Source organism: Acipenser ruthenus, chromosome 12 (genome assembly GCF_902713425.1).
Source record: "Acipenser ruthenus chromosome 12, fAciRut3.2 maternal haplotype, whole genome shotgun sequence".
Lineage (NCBI taxonomy): Eukaryota > Metazoa > Chordata > Actinopteri > Acipenseriformes > Acipenseridae > Acipenser > Acipenser ruthenus.
In genome coordinates, this window is record NC_081200.1 from 38,445,328 (window position 1) to 38,471,095 (window position 25,768).

General features: G+C 37.9%; 2 protein-coding genes across 3 annotated transcripts in view; both read right to left on the bottom strand.

The window, feature by feature from the left end:
- Window positions 1-25,768, bottom strand: part of LOC117417292 (cytosolic carboxypeptidase 6-like) — a 279,068-nt gene that overhangs the window by 72,672 nt on the left and 180,628 nt on the right. The window lies entirely within an intron of this gene.
- Window positions 734-13,643, bottom strand: LOC117417293 (BEN domain-containing protein 5-like). 2 transcript variants are annotated; one of them, XM_059035082.1, is made up of 7 exons: window positions 12,498-13,643; window positions 9,674-9,804; window positions 8,555-8,954; window positions 8,376-8,408; window positions 5,787-5,941; window positions 4,973-5,186; window positions 734-4,835 (listed from the first exon to the last, which is right to left on the bottom strand). In XM_059035082.1, the coding sequence occupies exons 1-7, from the start codon at window positions 12,676-12,678 to the stop codon at window positions 4,639-4,641; spliced, it is 1,311 nt and encodes a 436-aa protein (XP_058891065.1). In that variant the 5' UTR covers window positions 12,679-13,643; the 3' UTR covers window positions 734-4,638. The 2 variants fall into 2 exon arrangements, with proteins under 2 accessions (XP_058891065.1, XP_058891066.1); XM_059035083.1 differs by lacking the exon at window positions 8,376-8,408 and having other exon boundaries at window positions 12,498-13,632.

A 25,768-nucleotide genomic window follows, 5' to 3' on the forward strand; every position in this document is an offset into this window, starting at 1 on the left:
CATAAAAGAAAATGTAAAACTGAATACAGAGCAGCCGATACTCCACAAGCATCCTACTGCAAGGCATTGCAAACTTCATCTATCACGCCCCCCTCAATTCAATATCTCTAATATGATTGCTCATTTAATATTTCAATGCTGAGCTGACAAAGCCATCTACTTTCTCCACAATATTGGTGCCATTTCTATTTGAAATTGCAGCTTTACGGTTGATGGTTTTGCTGAGCTGGTGGGCTGATATTAACTCCCCCCCCCCCCCCCCGTCTTGCAATAAATCAGAATGCAATAGATCCATCTCACATTTAATTCCAACCCTCACCTGAATCACATGAAACTCCACCGATCATATATTGAACCTGTTTATATCTGAATCAAAGACTTGGAGGTAGACTGCCAGTTTATCCACTCTGTACAGTATTCTATTGAGACAAAAAACCAACCTGCCTTACCAGTGTCCACATACAGTAATCTTAGCATGCAACGTTAAGCAATTAAAGTTGCACAGAGAGAACAGAAACGTCTGAAAGACAAACTCAACATATAGACCGAGGTAGTACAAAATCATTACTTACCAGTCAGGAGCAAACTGCAAAATATCATTGGCTTTCACAGCAGAGTCAAATATCATGAGATCATTTTACCTTATGATGGTTTTGGTTCAAAAAAGGAAGCTTTAAAATATGAAGTCAAAAGAAAGAGACGCCACACAAACAAATAAAACAAGCAACCCACATAAGGTTTTTAGTTTTTTATATTTTAGAATAAAAGTCTGAATTTATTCTGTAGATCTGTACATTAAACAGAGTACCAGGATCATAGGCTGCAGCAAACACACCAAAAAATGATGCAAAGTGGCAAAACTAGTCACACACCCGAAGGTGCAAAAAACATTTGCCAGAAGAGTTTTCATATGAATCCAATCAGCCGTTACTTCAGGTAACAGCGGAAAAAGATTAAGTGGCTCAGATCAATGTTCAATTCTGAAGGGACGACTTTGAGAGTAGCTTGCTGTCTTTGAGTAAGCCCAGGTGCACAACGATTCCATTATCTTCAGCAGGAGAGGAGAGATAATTCACAAATCTCATAATTGTTTTTTCTTCAGTCATTGACTCATTTTTTATTATAAATTGCCAACGCTGGAAACACTTTGGAAATATTTTTCCACACCCATAAGCAACCTGAAAGACAATATGATTTTATATGAAGATATTGTCTTATGAATATATTTGAGTTTTTACTTTTCTTGGTTTTTACACAGAATATTAAAGGAAGTAAAGCACAGTAAATGAGTACATGGATTGCTTAGCCATAGCAGATTTTGCAGTTTGGTGTTTAAAAAAAAAACAAAAAAACAAAAAAAAACACATACATCATGACAAATCTTTTTTTTTTTTCCTCAAAACAGACCAATTGTTTGGTCTATTTTATGATCTAAACAGTAGCAAATCTAAATATTAGCTAAATTTAAGTAGCTGCTATATCAGGAATTCATTCTCTTTTATGTACTATCACAGGTAAGCAAAAAAAAAAAAAAAAATATATACAAATCCTCACCACTATAAAGGCTAACATTTTACAACTGCATGAGGGAATTTCATTTTTGATAATAAAAAATCTAAAAAATAAAATAAAATAAATGGGAGTCACTTTGGTGTATGAGGCTTGTTTTTCATTTGGTTTGGCTCCAAAAGAAACACAATAGTAGTCAAAACAGTTCCCCTAAATTAAGTAATTTTTACCCTTTTAACATCATAATCTTTTGACCTTAATATCAGAGTACATATTCTAGCAGGGCCAATTGCTTGTGTCATTATTGAACCTGCAAAATGACTGATCTGCTACTGAAAACATTTAGTATTTGTTTTTGTCTACAATATTTAGTAATTTGTATTTGAAACTTAACAATATGTACACGGTTGTAAACATTACCATTAAACAAGGTTCAAATACAATGCTATATTCCAGTCCAGCCCGTATGAGAGGACAGTGCATGTTTTAAATCCTCACAATTGACAAGTCTCTTTTCAATAGAAGATCAGCACAGTACATTTGATCTTTTTCATCCACCAAAGTTGTGCATTCTGGTCAAACAAAAAAATGTATGTGGTATGGAATGGTTTTTAGTGGTAGAGCTGTACTGGCAATATGCACTGTGATTTGATGATATGATTTGATACTCTCCAAGTATTAGTAATTAGTTTTAATTAAGCTACAGCTAGATTAATTTAAAAAATCTTCTGAACAAGAGCTCTTCAGCTATAAGGTGGTTCTATGTTGTAATTTCTTCAAGCCTGGGTAGTTTGCATTCCTTCCATACCTTATGCTGATGACTAAAAATTGTTGAATTGGCCAACACTGACTCTACTACTTGATCTGGCCATATAAGTGAACTAAGCAAAACTGTATTCATGTCCAAATACAAGATCAACCACCACGGAAGGGAAAGTACAACTTTCCCAGTTCCAATAAGCAAACGCAAGACAAACAAAATGCATTTTCTATTTGTTTGTTTTGAGTTTGGTTGATTTTACTTTAAGATCTACGTACTTCCTAATCAAAACCTTGTGGTTTGGCCCCTGTCTATTTCCTGATTCCAGAAAAAGCCACTGGTTATTCATCTTCTCTGCGGTAGAAGCAGATGGGGCCACTGTTCTGCCTGTTCTGGAATCAAGAAACAGATAGAACACTGGCCACAACAAGGATTCTCTTAGCAAGCTCTAGTCATTCACTTTATTGGATTTGTTGGATTTTAAGCTATATCCCTTTGAATTGACTAAGCCATTGATTAAAGCACTTAGCATCTCCTGCTATATAACTATTGTTCAGTAAAGTTGGCAACAACAGACTGAAGAGCTCTGACAAGGGGTAAAACTTTAATGTATTGGTTCATGATGTTATCCTTCAAACCATACCAATGGACAACATAACTTTAAACACATAAAACATCACCCTCCACAGCTGCATTACTTAACTTTGTTTTTGGCATCTGGAGAGTCAAAGACATGATTTATAGTACCTCTCTAGGGACTACAGAACTGTCCCATATAAAGCTGACTGCACAAGATTTTCACCTTTGGAACCCAAAAGCTGCACAGTCTGTAAAGCAAGAATGTGCACTTGCTTCAACCTACTGTGGCAATTGCACGCTCGAAAGCAAAGTTTATTAGTAAGAACGCGTCCCTGAATACAGGGCCTAGATTTATACATCAGAGCTTCACTCTCCTATATATTATGTTTTTTAAATCCTTCTTGCAAAAAGGATTTTCTTTTTTGGACAATCAATCATGTTTATTTTTAATTCCTCAAATGGTTTTGAAAACGAGGAAAGGTCGGCCAGTAAACCTAGACATTTAAGTCACAGGACACGGGAAGAATTCTGTTCTTGAGGTGTTTGGTTATTATTTTTTTCTCAAGTGCGGCCACATCTAAATTACGGCATTCTGACAACATATAGAGTATGCAGAGGAAATATCAAGAAATTTAAATAACGGCAATAAAACCCCTTATTTACCAGAGAACATTTCCCACAGTTACAGCCAGGAAGTCCCTGTTAAAACAAGAATAATACAGTTCTCTCATACTGGACAACAGTAAAAAAATTAAAAAACTGTTTAACCTTTTCAATAGTAAGATACAGAACAACAACTTATTCTAAAGTCTCAGTGTTTTACACTGAAATTATAAAATTATTATTTATGGACTTACCCATAAATTAATCGTTCACAGACTACAACAGTGGTGTGCGTTTATGGTTAGAGTTTTCCAATTTTTTTTTTTCCAGTGTATAGCCTATCCTGGCAGCACCTAGCGGGGTTGTTATTTTGGTATTTCTAGACATAGGCTTACAATGGAAACTCTTCTTTGATTGTGCTCGGAGCAGCTTTTTTGCTAGCTGTGTACCATAAAACGATGGATTTGGTAGTGATTATTGACAAAAACAGAATGCCGTCGACAAACGTGGTGTTTAAAGTGTTAATCATCATTTAACTTTGTAACCTAACTTGATGATCAGTGAACTTATTTTTTGCTAAACTTAAAATGTATAGCTCACATAAACAGCAACAGAAAAAAAAAAAATTCTGACAGTACCGAACATAGTCGGTTTGTTTTCTTAAACAGAGGAACACAGAGGGAGGAAAGACTGGTATAACATGGGACTAAAACTAAATCTTCTGTAACTCCTATAAAAAGAGGCTTAAAATATAAAACTATTTACACTACTCCCCCCCCGCTCCCGCCCCCAAACAAAAAAAGCTTAATCAGTGAGAAGGATCCATTAAGAGCATGGAGGAAATCAAACTTTCCTACTTTTTAGCTTTCACCAAACCCACAGGATGATCACTGTTTAAAAAAAAGAAAAAAAGAAATGCGGTCACAGTTCAGGTATCATTCTGCAGCATTTGTTGTAGACAGTCAGCCAACCCTTGAAAAAGCGCTTTAAGAAATTCTGATGGCATGTCTTGTTAAAAGTTGTCACCGTACCTCGCTGTATTTCTTATGGCAGGCCTGAAAGGATGACAGTGGAGGGCATACTTTCTTCTGTCACTTTTGAGCAGCTTCAAGAGAGGGCGTCATCCAGCTTTGTCCTTTTAGGCACGCCATGAGGAATGAAATGAGCTATGGTGACAACTTTTAATACTATATGCCATCATAGGTGAAATTCTCCATCTTGACCGTCTGTCTAATGAGCAACTTGGATTCCCGCCTCTCCTCATTCTTGATTGATTTGTTGATATCCATGATCTTTTCACATATGTATTTGTTCACTTTGGACAGTCTCTGTGTAATCTCGGCACTGTCCACTGTTTCTTGAGATACTCTATCATACAGACACTCTGCAAAGAAAGTCAAACAAAACAAATTAAAAATGAGGCAAGGGTCATTTGTAAGCCTCAAATGGCAATTTTAAAGTTGCGTAACTAACGCCATAAAAACAAACCCTGAAAGGTAAATGTAATCTGCACTGCCTTACCTCTCACGATTTTGAGTTTACTTGGCGAGAGCGGGGGCTTAGGCAAGGCGTCTTTCTTTTTCTTGGTGGCTACCCCTGTGACGCTCCTGTTCTTCAGGGTCTCTGTGCCCCAGATCATCACTGCCAGGTTTTTGGTGAACTTAGAGTCTCCTTGCGTGCGCTGCAACTGGTGCCACTTCTCCTCATCCACCCAAATCCCACCACCCAAGTGTACCTGCAGAGAGAAGGGAAGGGATCAGACTGGTACTACAAAAGGAAGGTCATAGCCAAGAACCAGACCCAGTAACTCACAGCATTTCAAACACCCGACAGGATTTCAGTACTGACTGGGCTTGTACAGTACACATATACATTAGAGCACTATACAGGGCGATTCATAAAAAATGCAGCGTACGAAAATAAAACAGTGCAGGGGGTTCAGAGGGTCCTATAGTAGTATTATTTTATCGGATTTCCCCTCAAATACAATCCAAAACATCTACAGGAGTGTAGGAGTGGGTGATTAAAAATTGGTGAAGGTCATCAAAATCAAGACAGTTCTGTGGAGTGTGACAGACAGATGGACGGATGGACATGATGAGAGCATAAGGGTCCCATTTCTTGAATGAGAACCCTAAAGATAATTACAGATTATTAACCAATATAACCAAGTTTCATCACTTCTGGATAAGCTGTTATCCCTATAAATGCAACATTTGTGTTGCCTACTGTTTGGAAAGGAAGGCTGTGCATGTTTGTTTGTATTATTTAATATATGAACTAACAACATATATAAAAGTGTGGTCGAACTCAGAAATGCATGTGCTGAACATACCTTCCCATCGTTGAAAGTGTATACGTTTCTGGGGGACGGAGAGTGACTGGAGCTCGAGCTGGCATTCGCCTCTTCCCGACAGACTTCCTGTGGCTCCATAATTGGCTCCACCGGATCAACCTTGATTGTCTGAGTGCCGTTGTCGTGCATTGGCTCTGTAACCAGGACCAAAGAAGACACACGCAACGTTAGAAGGGTGGGAGATCAACAACAAAGCAAAGCAGCAGACTATTTTCAGTTTTTTTTTTTTTTTTTTTCTTTTTTTTTTTTTTTTAGCTGTGAAGATGTTGCACTGTGCTATTAAACTTCCTGAATTACATCCTCAATATTGAATGTTTTTTGATATTTAAACATAACATGTGTTTGGTGCACAGTGTACGTATGTACATCAAGAGTTAACATGAGATAATTGCTTATCCAATTGCTATGAAACTGGATAAGGATATCTAGCATTAGTATGTTGGCAATATACATCCCTGTCATGGCTATAAATATACAATTTGAGCTATCAGTTTCACAAAAGATAATACAAAAAAGATTATAACCGACTGACACATTCAGCTTCAAAACTTTTCTTAAAAGATGGGACAATTTTTCCCCATTGTATATCTTGAACGTATGTGTTTGTGAAATGTCTATAAAAGGCCATATTCACTGACTTGATTCCATGTTAGAAAGAAAAAGCTATTTTAAAAAAAAATAATAATTTAAACCACAACTTACTGGATATTACCTATTTGTTTACTAGGATGTGAAATTCTGTGGTATACCTCCTCCACCCAGAGACTACCAGATTACATAGAAACTGAAATACTGCACTTGACTTCCAAGTAACTAGGTTTAAATAAACAAATATTACCCAAACTTTACTGTGCAAATTAGAAGAATATCAAGTGCTGTTACAACAATTGGATAAGTGGTTCTCGTTATAACATTTGGGTTTCAGCAATGAAAGACATACAGATAAACTGTTGTAGTGCAGTACAGTGTGCAATTAGCTGCTTTAAGTAAGCAATTAGATTGGCGTAAAAATGTATAATACCTGTTCAAGGAATAGGTTTTTTTCAGTTTATAAAGTTTCCTTGTATAGGTGTATTCAGGTTTCATTTAGTTTATTTTTATTTATTTATATACATTTTTATTTTTGTCAATGTGCTTCAAGGTGATCATGGAAGGCAACTAACCAAGTAGGCTTTTCCTAATGAGAGAACTTCCCCCAGTCCCCCTTTAGACTCACAGGAGTGCAAAGTGAACTCCAGCAGGTGACTAAACCCTGATCTCACACTGTTCAAGAGCGGCTATTCTAAATCTGCGTCTGCCACTTCTCTGGAATTATAAAGACATTTATAGAGAAGGCAGTCGTTGGGTTAACCGGTTGTTTCAACAGGCATTACTAACCAGAAATTCTAAAGACATAAACAAACTACATTCAGAGATACTTCATCCAACATCTGAAACTATGTTCTACTCCACTCTCATAAAACTATTACGATCCAAGAGAGAATGAATTACTGGGAAAATCCCTCTGTTGTTGTCACTGATGTTTTGTACTTTCCACTGAGTATTTTAGAAAATGTTGGTATGTCCAGTTTTGGGAGCTTTTGTTTGCTTTATTGACAAAAACCCAACATATTTTAACAAGCAGACCTGTGCAGATACTGGTTATACAATGTTGGCACTGCACATAATGTACAAAATGGCATTACTTTTTTTTTTTTTTTTTTTTTTTTTTTTTAATTGCTTTTGAAACAATAAAAAAAAAAAGTTTGAGCAGCTTCAAGTTAAAGTACGTTTAAGCTTTCTGTTTACTACGATATTCCCTATGGATACCGATTTTCCAGAAATTTAGAATCAGGTACTGGGAATGGAATTTTTATTCAAGCTCAAAATTAGGCAGCACCACATGTTTTTGAAACATTAACAATAATGATAATTGCCTTTGAACAGTTTGCCATATTTGGTCAATGACGTTGTTTTTTGAATACATTGCTGGTTGAGAAAAATATATGACTTGTTAAAGACCAAGCCAGATTCTGGGTAGAAATGTTTGACCTCTTTCTGCAAAGTGTACTTCAGTATGAAGTAGCAAGCATCAGAAGGGACCTAGCAGAGACATCGAGACACCTCTGCTAGATGGGTGGTGGCCAGAGGAGAGCATTTTGTGCATGATAAGGTTCACAAACTGTTACCTCCAAAAATATGATCTGAAACGGCTTTTTAAAGTGCTTGTAGCTAACAAAATAATTCCATAAATCTTAACTGCGTTACACTTCCATTAGCTACATATACCTATATCAGATTTGCAGGTTAGAAACAAACAAATGCATTTAGATTTTTAAAACACGTAGGTTAAAGTAAATTCTGAGTTTCTGTGCCTTATTCTCAGGAAATCTGTTACACTTCAACTTCCTGTGTCATTTCACCTCAGGAGTGTATTCTGTGTTTAAAAAAAAAAAAAAAAAAAAAAGACACCTTACTGGCTGAAAGCATATCAATCAATGGAGGAATGGTACAGCTTGCAAATCATCTTGATGGAAGTGCACCACAGTTAATATTTACGGAATTATCACTTTAAATGTGTCATCCTACCAACACCATCCCCATGTCTCTTCTGATAACCTCCTGGAAGACATCCATGGAAGAAAAAAACAACAAAGTAACCAGTTAGCTGAATTTAACAAGGGCCTTGAAAGCACCTGATGGTTTTAGTAATACATTTCAACAAGGACAGTACTGAAGTAAACAGTCCCCAGACACTGCAGTCTTACCGCTGCCAAGCCTCAGGAGCAGGACGTCCTGCAGCCTCCGGTTAAAGTCTCTCAGCTCCTTCACTTCGGTCATCAGGCTGCCGTACTGTTTGAGTTTCTTGGCCTGCTGTACCAGCTGCCTGCGCGTGCGCTCCAGTTCCTGCTGGAGGCGCCGCATCTCTTCCTCCTGCTGCCTGTAGTTGTGCACCAGCTCCTCATAGAGGTAGCGTGGCACCATGGCCTCCCCTGTGCCCGAGTCCTCCACCACACTGTCCTCCTCATTGTCCTCCTCCTCTTCCTCCTCCTCCTCTTCCTCCTCTCCCTCTGCGTACGAGTTCACAGCATTGCGCTCCAGCCGTGCGACCACAGCCTCCAGGCTCTTTGAGGAGTTTGCGTGCGAGGAGCGACTGTGCTCTTGTGCCTGGGGTTGGGGAAGGGAGACTGGGCTTAAACCTATGCTCGATAAGGAGTTAGGTGGCCTGAATCCAGCAAAAGGTCACAAGTCAAATGAATTTGGAGGTCTCAGCTTTGCCTCCAGTAGACATTACAGCTTGGATCATAAAACCACAACCTGCAGTGAGCTGTGCTCTCAGAGGTGCTTGGGGTGGCTATCATAGTGTGGTAATCAGTGTTCCTCACCTTTCATGGACTAAATTTGCAAACTGAAAATAATGTTGCAGGCAGCAAAGATGGAATAAGTTGAAGAGTAAGGTTGACTCATTATTAGTGTGGTGATGTTTACAACTGTTCTGGTTCTTAGTTTGGCAGCATCCTATAGTTATCTCAAACTTAAATGTACTTCCATACACCATGAATAACTGATAGTCAAATGATGCAACAATTTTCAAAGCATAAGAAAGTCCTTTGGAAATACTGCAAATAAATATTTTTTTGTGACATGGAGCAGTCTGGCTCCTTTAAACTTCAATAGTAAAACCTTAGCAAATATTAGACAAAATTGTGGCATCAATAGCATTCATTACACCCTCAGGCTCTTATGTTAAATCACAGTTACAAGGCAGACACACATTCAACCTACATTCTGTAGAAGCCCCATCTTGTTTTTAGGGTGAGTGACCCAGAACACCTTAGTGGCCTCCAGGAATTTCTTTAGTATGCTGGGCAGTCAAGGAAATGTACCTTTTTGTGTCTGAGTGGCATTGGTTCCTCCCCAAAGTGATTCTGCTGTGATTTTTCAACATCTTTTGTGGAGAGTTTGGGAATCTTCATCTTCTTCTGCAGAATGCTGTGTTCAAACTCTTGTATGTTTTCTTTAAGAATTCAACAAGAACAGGTGGTCAGTTTGATACAGTAGCAGTTTAACTATTAAAATAAAAATTAATTATTTAAATGAAAACAGACATCTGGAAAGAAAAGCTGTTGCAGCATCTTTATCTTAACCCACAATCTACTTTGAGACCTTGTCTAACATTGTTTAAAATATAAGGTTAAATAAAAGTTAATTGAAAGTCCAATATGTTCCCTGTTGTTACTATGTATTTTCCCATTAAGGACAGCTATGATGCTGCTATCAAACATTAATTGTACGATTGTGTCCGAAGGTTCATTCGCTAGCCAGGGATTCGAAGGTTCGTCAGACGGGTTCACGCACTGTATGTGTTTTTTGGTTTGTTTTCCTCCCTATTAACAGAAACTGTTTGACAATGTGTGAATACTATAAATCACACATTACATGGCACAAAATTTTGGTTTGTATAACGCATATTACGTAAACAAAGATTGTTAATAAAATCCGCTACCACATCGTTATACATTACGTACAACTGGAGCAGCAGAGTATCCAAAGCAGTGGGCTCGTACCTCTAGTGCTACAGAAAAACATGTACTGAATATCTAGTGTACAAGACAGTGTAACAAGTGCTATGGTAGAATATAGTCTGAAACATACAGAATATAAAACAGCCCCTGTTATCCACAGCCAGACCTTTAATTTCTTCAGTCGCCATCTCGACAGCAAAGCGTTGTATAGCATAATCTGTACTTAAAGAAATGTCTCGAAACGCCTCTGCTGTTTGGCAATTTTATTTTGTTAAATGCCCAGACAAAAAAAAAAAAAAAAAAAAGTTTAATGCAAACTGTGCAAGCGATCATGGAAGCATAACCAATCTCTGGGGTCACTTGACAAGTTCATATTATTATTAGTACTGTATTATTTATATTTTTAGTAGTAGTAAAATGTGAGTGATAACCTGCTTGGACTAAAGCTTTGTCCGCTGCAGTTGGTGCTAGTGCAATGCAAGCTTACTTACTGTATAGATCACAAGCAGCCTCAATTATGTGTAAATAAACAACGCGTATGTTTTATTTAAATTATAAAAACACGATTACTGTTCTATATAACGTATTTTTAAAATACATGTAAATGTTTTATTCCAATTATATGGATTACTTGTAAAATAATAGGATTTTCAATCAAATATAAACAAGTAACTATAGTGACGTCAGCAGTAAATTATACAAATGAGCACCATCGAAGGTTCGAACCTTCCTTCTGTAATGTGTTCCGAACCTTCAAAGGTCAAAATGTACCCTTCGTTACAGCCTTAATTAATTGTACAGTGCTTCACTTGCATAACCTTCCCATCTCCTTGGTTGATAACAATTGTTATATGTAATTATGCAGAATGATAAAGAACACAAATTGTGTGTAGATTTTACTCCAAGGTCTATCTATCTATCTATGTATGTGTGTGTATTTGATTCAAGCTATGCTGTAAAAGAGTGACTGAAAGCAACTAACAGGAAGTGGAAACCCCACTGCTTTCAAAACAAACACAAGCCCCTCTTGCTTGTGATAACTGTGATAATCACAAGTTGGGAGAATGTTTGCATTCTCTGTTTAGGATACAGTGAACAATTATGCCAAGTTCATGATATCTGTTAATCATATTTTAGATATACTTTATTTATTTAACAATAGGGTCTATAATATGTTAAATAAAATGATGTATCACCAGATGTCTGCCACACACAGATCTTGTGTTGCTGTGCTCACACACAGCCACGTATTTCACGGTCGAAAAAAAGCAACAGGCTTTTTTTTTTGTTGTTGTTTAATGCAGAAAGTAAAAATAGTTTAAATGCAGTATAGTTGAAAGAATTGCGTTGTGGTCTTGTAAAATGTATCGTTGACCTTTTCGGACATTTCAATAAACCTGTGAAATATTGATTGCAGCTTTGTTGTTACCCACTGCTATGGTATCCACGTTTTACATCAGTAAGGTGCACTTTGTGTAGGCATTGGCAGCACTTTCAAATCTAACATGACAACAGAATGCCGTTTCTTTTTTTTTTTTTTTAATTTCAAACAAAAAATAATGATTACATTAAATACCAAATTGACACCTTCCTCTACTTCAGTTACAAGCAGGCTTCAGTGCTACCCAAGCAAATGTATTTAAAACGCTTTTCTGGTTAAACGTGCATTAGTGCAAGAGTTTTTATTCGCTAACAGCGTCTGGTTTTTACCACTACTAGTTAGGACGTAACGGTAACTTTTGTACAGTACCATTAAACGAGGTAATGTATCGTTACAAAATATCGTTTTCTTTGACCTTTCTATATTATTCATCAACAGGGTACCGGTGTTATGTGTATTAAAAAACAACCAAAAAAAAAAAAAAACGACACACAGTCTGTGTTTGGGCCTAAGCAGCACTAGTAAACACATATTCTGTCTCAAAGTGGATCACGTATTCTGATAATTAATCCTACACCCATTTAGTGTTAACACAAACTTCTGGGAATAATAAACATGTAATTTATATACTACACACACGGCTTAATGGAAGTTGGGATGTGACTGGTGTCAGTCATGTACTACCTCATACAGCCTGCATTACGCGTTTCTCAACAATATGACTAATCAACTACCCTAACCTATATAAATTGTCCAAATTGATACGATAAAGCAGAACAAATAGGATTTTCAGAAATGACTTACCTGCAAGTGCCAGTATTTGTGCCTTGCCAGGCTGGCCTGAGCCATTCTCTTCTGTTCTGTTCACCAAATACACCTTTTGATTATCGAAATCCGTCTTGTGCAGAGGTCTAAAATCCTTTACATTGGAAACTGGCAACGCGTAGCAAACATCGTCTTCCAGAAACCTCACAAAAGCAAACATTCTTTCTTCTTTGGTCCTGCAATTTAATTATGATTACTATTTTCCGCATATAAGTATAAAAAATATATATATAACACACACAAAGGGGGGAAAGGGAAAGGCCTCTGCGATCAGCTGCTCTGGCCTGGTCTCCCCTGCACTCCAGGAAATGAGGAGGTTTATTTCTTCACACAACACCAGGCTCTAATAATCAACGCAAGAAAAATAGAAAATCAAAATGAAGTCCTTGAAAAAATACAATAATACCATTTACAAAGAGGCTCCAAAAATATCCAATTTATTGTATATTCGTCTTGAAAAAGAAGTATTTTCAGTTATCCATAAAACACTCTTTTACGTAATTTACATTTTTTTTGTTACAAGGGAAACTTTTTAACCCACTCAAACCCTCCAATGGGAATTTGCCGTTTCGAGGCGTTATTTTTACGATTTTGTAAAAGTGTGTGATCCCTCATGGAGTTTGTTTTTGAAAACCATTTTTGACATGACCACGCGCTGGAAAGTCACATGAGGATAACATCTGAGAAAATACATGATTTTCAAAGTGTTCCTTTCTTTGTGTAGAAATCTTCATGTGACAAAAAAGGCTCTTTTTTTTAAAAAAAAATAAACGTAAAACACTTTAGTTTAAGTCGTAGTTTACATATAACAGTTTTGCCGTTTCCTTGTTCTTTCTCGACGAACCACTGGCACTGGTGACTGTGGTACATTTGTTGGCGAAATACCAGTTTAATCCAGTTCTAACCAGCACGTTCCCAGCAAGTCTCCCCATAGAGACCAGAGAGAGCAGCAAGTCGCCCGAAGCACGCACACACTGGCAGCTGCAGTAAACCAGTTCAACCAGTTTCAGGGTAGCTGTAGGGTACAATTATGGATACTGCAACGCTGACACAGAAGTATACAGTTCATATTCAATTGCTCAAGTTCAGTCGTTTCACAAATAACATTTTCCACATTTCTTTGGTAACTCAAACCACCAACCTATACATAGAAACTATGTCAGATGTTCTGTCTCCCATTGTCTCTGAAATAACTTGCAGCTGGGAGATGTCGTTTTTATATATTACACAATACATGTCAGGGACTCTATCAGCAAAACATTTAAGCATTTCTAATTTACCACTGGGGACACCACAATTAAAAAAGCATTTGCTTATATTTTAAGGCATGCATTACACTGAGAAAATATTATTAATAATTATGAAATTCCTCCATTGAACGTTACCCAAACTCAATAGCACACAAGAATAGTCTTGTAAAAAGACATCGAAAATATTGTAAGAAAAGTCTAGTAGATAAACGTTTTGGTTAGCACCTTGTTCAAAGTTTGTTAACACAGGAATAATATGTATAACATATAAGAAATCCTTGATTTGGATCAGTCTTAATCATATATGCAATACAATCCACTGTTACTGTGGAGAGGTGGCTAGCCAAGCTAAGTGCTACACAGTATTCTTACTGCAGGGATTCAGTCAATGCTGTTTCATGTGCTGCTGCTGCTGCTTCAGGCAGGTGCATTACCTGGATCAACACTGCAAAACACAACACTATTTTCCTAGCACTGCCGAGAAGGAGTTTAGTGCCGGGAGGGAACTCCAAGCTAATTTAACTGCAGACAATTAATTCACCGGATCATAATAGGAAATTGATTTAAACTGTTGGCTGTTTATGGGAAAAAAAAAAAAAAAAAAGCTTTGAGCGAGTTTGAAATACATTTATTGTCCTTCAAAGTGTCCTTTTACTTCTTTTGCAATTCAGACTGGATTGCAATAGCAATGATTTCACGTAGGAACCAGGTAAAACTACCCTGTTCCGAAAAGAACCGTTCCACACTGAAAAGCTGTTCAACAAATGGGTGCTATGAAACTGAAAGACACTGAAGGACACAGATTAAAGTGTGAAGGACAGGGTTTCTCAGTATAAAAGTGCAGTGTTTTTAAAATGGGAAAGGAGTGAAAATAATAGGAGTGAAAATAATAGGAGTGAAATAATCCTGTGCTTAATATGTCCTTTGGTGCCCTTCAGTTTAGTAGCACTCAAACATGGACTGCAGTGTAAAATGTAAAAAGTGCTGCGATTTGCGTATTACAAAGAAATGTCTTTTAAATTAAACAATTACAATCATAATCAGGCTCACAATTAGGCTTGAAGTTGAAGTTATTCAAATAGAACGCCACCTATTGACAGGTTTAAACCCTTGAGCAAGGTACTTTACCTAGATTGCTCCAGTAAAAACCCAACTGTATAAATGGGTAATTCTATGTAAAAAATAATGTGATATCGTGTAACAATTGTAAGTCGCTCTGGATAAGGGCGTCTGCTAAGAAATAAATAATAATAACAATAATAATAATAATAATAATAATAATAATAATAATAATAATAATAATAATAATAATAATAATAATAAATACTGCCAATTGGCCCTCTGAATACCAAGATTCTGAAAATCAACCACATTACAACCTTTAAGAGTCTTGTTAGTGTATTTCTGTCTGTAAAGATATGTAAAATGTCAGGTAGTGTCCTAATATAATTATTTCAACCACAGCATTTAAACAATAGAATTGCCATAATTGTAAACAATACAGCTAAGATGCGTAACGTGGGAAGAAAATAACAACAAGAGGGACCATGATATGGATACACTGGGATGCTTATAAAACAGATTTATAAGCAAAAGTGCATTCACCATGTGATTTATAATCCATGATGTGTGAATAAAAATATCAGGATTATATTTAAAAAAATATATATTGCAGTGATATGGAGAACGTGATACACAGCAAAGTAAGGCATTTTTGTAAACACTGCAGGGTGTTCTGTAGCCCTTTACCATTGCTTACTCATATATACAGTATATGTTTAAACCACAGATAACCCAATTTATTTATTTATTTATATATTTATTTAATTTATTTATTTATTAGGGTGTCCCATTATAATTTTTCCCCCCAATTTTCTCCCAATTTGGAATGCCCAATCCCTTTTCTCCTCACCTCAGCAATTCCCCACATGGCTCAGGAGACCCGAAGATTCAGTGGACCAGCCCTGCAGATGTCCGCTCTGAGCTCACTGGGCACTTGGCCAGCAGGTTTCGTTGCAGAGCGATGAGGAGAAACAGTCATTGCTGGTTTTACCTCACTAACCCACGGGAGTGCCTGGGCCAATGCGACTCTCCCTTCGGATTCCCCAACAAAAACTGGTTTACCTTGCACAACCAGGACGAGAACCTGCGCTGCATGGCTAGCGCTGCACACCACATGGCTGCACTTCTACCTGGTGAGCCACTCGGGGACCCACAGTCAGTTTCATTTTTAATCTACTAGTAATATTCAGGAAAATATGTCCAGCAGACCTCCTTGGTTTAACACCTGGTACTCCTGAAATGTTATGGGTCTTGCATTGCTGCACTGCAAGTCATTTTATTTCAGTTTTTGCTCTATCTACAATGAGATTCTTTTTCTTTTTTTTTTATTTTAAATTTTTTTTTTTATATAAATTTAGTTGTTGCCAATTATTTTTATTATTTTCTCCCAATTTAAAATGGCCAATTATTTTATTATGCTCAGCTCACCGCTACCACCCCTGCGCTCACTCGGGAGGGCGAAGACGAACACACACTGTCCTCCGAAGCGTGTGTCATCAGCCGACCACTTTTTTTCACACTGCGGACTCACCATGCAGCCACCCAAGAGCTACAGCGTCGGAGGACAACGCAGCTCTCGGGCAGCTTACAGGCAAGCCCGCAGGCGCCTGGCCAGACTACAGGGGTCGCTGGTGCGTGGTGAGCCAGGGACACCTTGGCCTATCTAACCCTCCCTCCCCCCGGGCAACGCTCGGCCAATTGTGTGCTGCCCCCCTGGGAGCTCCCATCCACGGTCGGCTGTGGAATAGCCTGGTCTTGAACTCACGACATCCAGACTATAGAGCCCATCCTGCACTCCACGTGGAGCGCCTTTACTGGATGTGCCACTCGGAAGCCCCCTATCTACAATGAGATTCTAATTCATTATGCATGTTCCGTTTGTAATTTGGAAAGAATTAAGTCATAATTCACTGTTTTCAATATGTCCTGTTTCTGATGTGTATGTCAGATAACAAAATGAAGATGGACTACTGTATTTCATAGCCCTTCAAGTATAGAGGACCAGTACTGAGGATAGTGGAAAGCACAGCTTGGAATGCAGGCCTCTTGTCTGAACCTCTCCGATCTTGCTTTCATTTAGCAGGAGTGCGCTTCCACTAACCATCATTACTGTAATCAATACATTCCCCTATTACTTTTGTTCCACCTCAGCAGGTCCTATTGAATTCAAAAGTCCCTGGAATGGACGGGGAAAATGAAGAGAAGAAAGCAACCTTCTGATAGAAAACTTCTCAGCGATGATTATGTTGTTTTTATTTTCTGTGTGAGCACTTGGTGTACCTTTGTACCTTTTCTTCTTCCCCTTGTCTCCGGCAGAATGACAAAGGCACTTCAACACAAAGAGAGCTCTTTGTTATTATAAAATAAGTCGGGTTGTTACACAACGTGATGGATTTCTTCACTTGTACTTTAATAGAGAGGAACACAGTCGATAAATGGCACTAACAATTCCGTTCTGCTTCAGCTGTCGTAATTGAAAACTAACTGAGGCAGAACTTTGGATGCTTTTCTCTGACATTATTTTATTTTATATTTTGATTCAGATAAGCCATCAGGGACAAAGGCTTGTGTGGCCATAATTGTAATTATGAGATTCTTGTGACTGGGGGGAAATGCAGACATATGTTACTGAAATCTACAGTCTCTACATAAAGCCTGAAGGGACTCCTAATACATGCAGGTTTAGAGGTGTCAAGTTACGTGGCTTTACTACAAAATCAGAACCAGGTAGTGTGGGGTAATGGGGGTTCAAAGACCCTACAATATAAAATTAAAACCCATCGTAAATTATCTTTTAAACTAGGCTGCAGTAAACCACAAGCTGACATCAATTTGATAATCCAGTACAGTGGGACCTACTGCTCACTGCATCAAGGCACCGTAAAAGTTTGATTATGTATCTTGTGCCTCACAACCTCTCATTAGTAGAACACCTTAGCTGTAGACCATTTTGTTTTCCAGACTTTATTTCCAATTTGACTTTATTCCCATCCTTTATTCACGTCCTGTGCAGTAGGTTAACCCTTCTATTTTCAAATGCGTGTTTCTTATAGGGTGGTATGCAAGAGAAGTGGCTTATACGAGGGTTGTGACCCAAGGCAGTACAATCATGTGTGTTACACACAGGCTTCACATTATATTACATATATGTGATTGCTCTTCTCTGAACTCTCCACGTTTATTCTGAAACAATAAAGTGTGCAAATGTAAGACTGAATCCACGACTGCAAACGGGTTAGACATTATGAAATATGATACAATTTCTTTACAAATAAATCGTCCAGCACCTCATTCAGAAACGCAAAGCTATGTGCAGGGAGGCCATTTAAACACTTCCAAAGAGGCTCAGTTTCAGTGTTGGTCCTGGAGTGAGAAGCGGTTTGGGAGACAGCAGGCAGTCTGCTCATTGGAGAGTGCCAGACACCGTGCATGGCCAATTAGCCCCTCACAGCTTTGATCATTCATCTTTATTGTTGTGAAATTACTTTGGATGCAAAAAAAAAAAAAAAAGGAGGAAGATGTCTGAAGCTTTAGCGTGACATGCAAGCAATTTGCCATGACTTGAAGTCTAAGAATGCTATTTTTTATTATTGTAGACACTGATAATAGCATGATTGGTACCACATACTGTCCTGGGAAAGACGGATAATTAGGAGTTTTAATGCACACAATTGTGAACACTTTTAGTGTTTTCTTTTACATCAATTAACTGTTCCATGTAACACAATTAATACCTATTGTACACACGTATCAAATTTACTTCCCTCGGCTCCACCTAGAGGTCAATGTCATGCATTACTACTCCATATACGGTCTGGTAAATTTGCCAGTTTGCCAGGTAAATTATGCATACTTTTGCCTTCCAAAATGTAATTTTCAAAAAAAGTTAGCGGGAACACATATTATTAATAGGATTTAAATGTTTTGTGGTTCACAATCTGGCCAGTTGATATTTGTGAACAGTGCACGTCTTTATAAAGTAAGTGGGTCTTCAGACATAAACATGCAGCAAAGAAGCAGTTGTTTATTTTAGCATGCTTTATCATGACTTCATCTGTCTGTCTTTCTGTTGTGCATCAGAACCACAAATCATTGCTTCTGACAAGTCTAAGCTAATGTATTGGAGGGAGCATGGCTTGGATGTGTGTATCTCTGAGGAGACAGACCCCGATAATTGCACACAGGCAGAAAACTATCCCAATACACTGAAGGGAAAAGGTACATATTTTAAAGTCTTATATGAACGATCACATTTAAACAGGGAAAAAAAAACTACAACCAAAATGGCTGAGTAATACAATTGAAGGTCCCTTAAGTTTTGTTACATTACTATGTTTTTAAAGGGTTTTTTATACAGTATTTTACTTGTTATTTCATTTTTTTGGTGGATATTTATTATCTCAGATTTATAATGACCGCCATGTCAGACAATGTATTTACAAAGAAATACTATGTTAGACAGATATTTAAATCACTCATTTTTAATGAATATTGTGACCACTTCATTGTCTCAAAACAAGCACCATGTCATAACTAGAAGATAAACAAGTATGCTGATGATCCTGCCAACTGTACATATTAAACCCATTTTAAACCCATTAAACCCACAGCACTCCATATTTTTTCCACAATTATCCCTTATGACATATTTAATGCCACAGTGATCGACGATACGTAGTCTGATGATGAATAAAATGATGATTACAGTGACTGGTCCACTTTATTTTTACCAAAGTTGAGATACACTGTAGAAGTCAGATTACACAAAAATAATTCATTTTTTTTCTCAGATTGGAGTTTTCGGTCATTTTGGCTACATCAAATATGTCATTTGGGATAATTGTATATACATGACATCAAAAATGGTTTTAATATGTGAGGTAAATGGTTAGGATCTACAACGTACTTGATTGTGTTTTGGACGTACCTTGTAGGCAATTTCTCCATCTATTCCCCCTAGTTCTTTACTGCAGGGTGTAATTTATTCATTTTGTGCTAACATTTTGTGCTAACATTTTGTGCTAACATTGGAGGAGGCTGTGTGGTCCAGTGGTTAAAGAAAAGGGCTTGTAACCAGGAGGTCCCCAGTTCAAATCCCACCTCAGCCACTGACTCATTGTGTGACCCTGAGCAAGTCACTTAACCTCCTTGTGCTCCGTCTTTCGGGTGAGACGTAGTTGTAAGTGACTCTGCAGCTGATGCATAGTTCACACACCCTAGTCTCTGTAAGTCGCCTTGGATAAAGGCGTCTGCTAAATAAACAAATAATAATAATAATAACATTTTAGTAGGGTCTCTCTCTTTTTAAAAACCTCCTCCTTTCACAACACTTAATTACATTGCTTTATCTTGTCACTAATTAGCGCTACATCAATAAATAATTACCCATTAAGTAGTTGCTGTTCCATATATATATATATATATATATATATATATATATATATATATATATATATATATATATAAGCAATAGTCCTTAATCAGCATGGGTACATAAATTACTAATGTGATTGCCCTGCGACAGACCTTCTAAGCAACAGCAAATGTAACAGCAAACTGTACTGTGTAACCCTTAACAGGTGTCCTTTACCTTATATATATATATATATATATATATATATATATATATATATATATATATATATATATATATACACACAGCAACCACCTTCTTTTTTATTATTGACATTGGAGTATTGATTTTACTTAACAGAAAACAGACACATGACTTTTTAATACTGTTTATTAGGACCTCTATTACTCCAAGCAATATCTTACTGATCACTGACTGATTCCAAATAGTAATTTAAAGCTACAGCAACCTTTACATATAAATAAGACTGCTAAAGCAGGCTATTGATTTGATCAACCTATACCCCACCAGGATAAGCCACAGCATTTTAGAGCATTTTACAGCACCAAGGTCTGTAATGATGGACAGGCTGGTTTAATGTTAATCCAGGCCAGAAGGCAGTATTGACGTCGGACACGGATTGCATGTACAATTACAGAACACATTTCTTTTAGCAGTCAGATGCTTCAGACCATACACTGCCTAGTTCCACAGTTCCATTCTAGAACACACGTGTCACAGAGTCAGGTGCTTCTATTATTTAGCCCACTAGTTAACCCATGTTACTCCAGATACATCCGAGGCACGTCTACACAGTAGAGTGCAACCCAGTAGGTGGCGCAAATGAACTATATACGTTACTTAAAGGTACAGTAACCAATTAGTAAAAGATCATTACAGGAGTCAGCCTAGAATGCATCAACCACCTATCCTTGGTTATCCTGAGATTACCACAAAGTCTATATACAGTACATTTGGTAAAAGCATAGGCAAGTGTGTTAAAACTTTGTCCGTGTCAATAATGCATCCCTAACACACGGGAGCGCCAGAGCCAATGTGACGCTCCCTGTCCAATCCCCAGCAAAGATCGGCAACTGGACACACCCAGGACACGGACCAGCGCTCCCCTGACTATACAACTCACCCTGCACACTACACGGCCATGCCATTACCAGGTAAGCCACTCTGGGACCTGTTTTTGATTTAGAATTATAATTATTTTGTTAACATAATGCAACTCAATGAACTGTACTTCAGACCAGAAATGTAGCATCAATGCTGGAAGAATGTACTATTCTGAAACTGTTTAACTTGTTGCAATGACTTCATGTTGTTATGGAATTTAATAAGAGAGAGACTTTCTAGCTGCTATGGTCAATTTGTGAATTATGTTCATAAGAGCAGGCTTGCCTGATGGTTTCCAAGTCACCCACACATTATATCCTGGGCCTAAAAATGTAGTGGCCTATTTGCTTCAGTGCAAAAAAAAACCCATCATCTGAACACAAAGCCACCAAACAATGTTACAGAACCACCAATACATGACTCAGAAGACATACAGCTGAAGAATTATGAAAAATTCCCTTATAAATAACTTATCTGCGGTGAATATTTATGCCCCAAACTGAGGAGCTAGTGGAGGTGGCTACTTACTTATATAAGTCACACTTATTCTAGGTGAACTGCTCATCCAATTCTGATGACACTTTGTACATTTTTTAGGGTAGCCTGTTGAGAGTACCAGAGTCCGGGGATATATGGAGGCACGCATTTGCTATGGCGCTCCCGTGAGTTAGGGAAGTAAAACTGGCAGGGACTATTTCTCCTCAGTGCACTACAACAGACCCTACTGGTGAGTTCAAGCAGACACCTGCACGGCTGTCCTTTGTTCTCCAGAAGCCAACATCCACTCTCGAGTACCTGTGTGTGTTGAGGCACTTGGTCGTGGGATCGGAGGACGGCCACTGACCTTCAGCTCTCCTGAGCTGTTGAGGGGAAAGGCAATAGCTAATATTACAATATCCACTTATCTAAAGGGGGTGCAAAAAAAAAAATACAATGTGGTAATGTAGTCATATTTTTAAAATGCATTCATGCATTTATTATTTCAATGGAATTACTTGTGATTTTTAAAAACTATAATTCAATGTTATCTGTTTATTAAAGCAGGATAAAATAACTATTGATATCGTCATCTTTCTTACAAAGGTGCTGTGAGAAGGCACTGGCAATCAATTTCAGATTACATTTACAAGATCCAATCTAGAAGAGCTCTGTCACACAATTAAAATCTCCTGCTGTAGAACATGTAGGCCTACAGGTTGTCTAGGTGATTTCTTGAAACAAACAAACATACCAAACCTGTAAAAAATACTGCAGCACATCTTAAATGTTTTTTGTATTCATAATGACTAAGCTGAAAACATGCCATGATTGAGTCTGCCCCAGCTGCATTTGGTCAGAAGCAAAGAATACGTTGAAAAGTATCACGTTAAGTAGCAAAGCCCCTGTAACCCGTTGCACTATTAACAGGTTTCATGATGTTTCAACAAAGAACCTGAATCAGCTCAAAAATAAATTGTCAGCCCCACCTACTCTCTCAGGGCTAGCAGAGTTGAAAGTCACTTGACTAGAATAAGAGAGGCTGTTCAGTCCTGGCATTTAGGATTCTCCAGACAAGCTCAAAGAAACAGTATAATAACTTAGTATAGAACAAAACCCAGAACCACTCAGAATGATTGCAAACACATTAAAATAGCAAGGGACATGGAAAAAAGCAATTCAAATTACATTTGAAGCTACTCTTAAAGCAGAAAATGCTGCAAAATCTGTTTTCATTGTCAATTAGAATAAACAGAAGTACAATATCATTCAATTCGTCTTCACAGCTTCTTATTTAAATTTCACCTTTTCACCAAGTAGAGTTGCCACATGATGTGCTCACAACTTCCACTGTGGCCCACAGGGGGTGCTGCTTCCCATCATTCATCAGTTCAAACCTGTATGCTGTTCATTGTGATTTCCATTTGCTTCAGTTACAGTGTGCATTCTTGGCAGGATGTTGCAAACAGCTGATCTGAGCATCAGCGCTGCAAAGACCTGGTGGAATTCTTGATGCCCAGTGATAAGCTCTTAATTAAGGCTTCGGCTGCATTGATCTTGTTGGTATGATAAAAGAGTACAAGGTTTATTCACTGTTTCACGGTCAGAATGTTGTGTGTTAAAATGAATTGACATGTCCGCCCATTGAATTGTGTGGAAAAAGCAAGGGTTGGATGCGTACCGCAAAGTATATAGTTCCAAGATGAATGTCTTCCCATTCCACTAACGAGCAAGCTCTGTAGTCGAGAGGTAAGGATGGGTCGTATGCTGATGTCAGTATTGTTAACTTATCAGCCGCTAGGAGGAGTTTCATCGCACTGTTTCGGGCTAACATAAGAGCTGGCTTTTATACAGCGCAGGTGCTTGGCAATGCCTGTTTATGTGAGTTAGGGAGGCACAGCGCCCCCTATGGTTTGTTGTGACAATGTGGAGCCAGTCATGTGGTGACTCTGCTTCTACCAAATGTCAGTGCTCTGGGATTAGTATTTTTTTTTTTACCCACTATTGCGTGTAAATGAATAGCCTTTTCCCTCCTCTGTGCCAGAATAATTAGCACTGCTGACCAGTATTCATTAGAATAAGCCAGCGTATTTATCCTCACACATGTGTACCTATAATCAATACCTTTCCAAAACAAACTGGAAAATAGATTGCTGGGGGTTTATTTCATCTCTCGTTCTCCCTCTCTCTCATTTTTTATGAACTAGAATAATAACAAAGTCACTAATAATAAAGTTTGGGGAGATAAGATATGCAAATTTTGATATAATTAGGGTAATAATAGGAAGTGTTGTTTTCACAGCTGGTCGTTTATACAAGTCCTTGATAGCGTTTTATAAATAATGCTTTCTTGTTCTTTCAGCTTACCGCTCACCCCCGCCGCTCCATTAAAGACGCATTCCCCCTTAGCAGGTACTAGAGAGGGCTGATCAATCACTCCTTCTGTTATGCAAATTGCTAATTACATTCATGCCCTAGTGGTAACAGATGAGGACTGGGAGGTAAGCAGTGTAGCTTAGTGTTAAGAGCTGAGGACTGGGATATAAGCAGTGTGGCCTAGTGGTAAGAGCTGAGGTCTGGGAGGTAGGCAGTTTCTCAGTTTACACTTGCCACTTTTAGTCTCCTCAGGACACTTGCCACTTTTAGTCTCCTCAGGTCTTAAGATGGCTTTTTCAGGTTAATAAAAACTGACATTACTCCCTATGTTTATTTGAGTGCATGTCATGTATACCTAAATAAAAACAAAATACAGTTAAAGTATAAAGCAATGAGACACAATCAAATAAAGTTTTAATTTAAAGAAATCTTAAAGAAAAGACCCAACAGCCTATATCTATACAAATTCTGTATGCGAACATTAATGCTGTCAAGACAAATCTACAGTTGATGAACATTAAATATCAACACTGACTCTAGTTAAAATAAAAATCTTCATATGGCCATCTGCATCAAATACATCACTGTTTATCTACAAGTATGCTTTTAATGGGTTCTCTTAATTAAACGAGTATTATATGCAAACAAAGGCAATTTCAGTGTATGGGATTACTCGCATGGATGCACACAGGTTTCTGTGCACGATGGTTTGCATATACTCCCTGTTGATTCAATAAAGGTTTATGCATATCAGAGAAATTCTGAGAAAGAAACATTAGCAAAACAAATGAATTCTGCCTACACACAAAAAAAAATGTACCCCTGCATAATCAAAGCAAAAACTATTTTGACACAGAATGCAGTGTGATCTAGTGTGATGCTAGGCAATGTGAGTTAGGGACTACGATGCAGTGTGATCTAGTGCTTAGAGCTGAGGGACTGGGAGGCAGTGTGATCTAGTGCTTAGAGCTGAGAGAATGGGAGGCAGTGTGGCCTAGTGGTTAGAGCTAAGGGACCGGGAGGCAGTGTGGCCTAGTGGTTAGTGTTTATATGTTTCAGCACAAGAACTAATTGAGAACGAATTGGTTTACAAGAAATTGAAACAACTCACTTTGCATTGAATGTAATTCTCACAAGGAAGCCCTTAGGAGTCTAACTAACTGAATTTATTTTTGTGCTCCTATACATGTGATTGTTATACTATATGGCATGCATATAGTAGGACAGAGAGATAACTAGATCCTTAAAGACATGGTGATCTAGTCAGTCTCAAATATTAAAACATTACCAGTCCTGGAATTTAAAGACACAAATACAGTCAAAAGACTTATACCACAGCAGTTTTTACATCACCTTAGAGATCTTGCCTGTCAAAATTAGTTTTTTAAGGGTAGAACACTGTTTATATTGTACGTTTTTACAGGCGCTGGCACATTATCTTCAGAAGAGTGCCCAATGTGCCCCTGACGCTCTGGAGCTGCCTTTCTCAAAATCACCCACAATTTGCGTCCGTCACACAGATTTCATTTCAATCTCTCACTTGCACGCCTGCCATCTGCTGTCACCAACCTTTCAATAAAAATAACAAATGATACCCTTTCAAACAA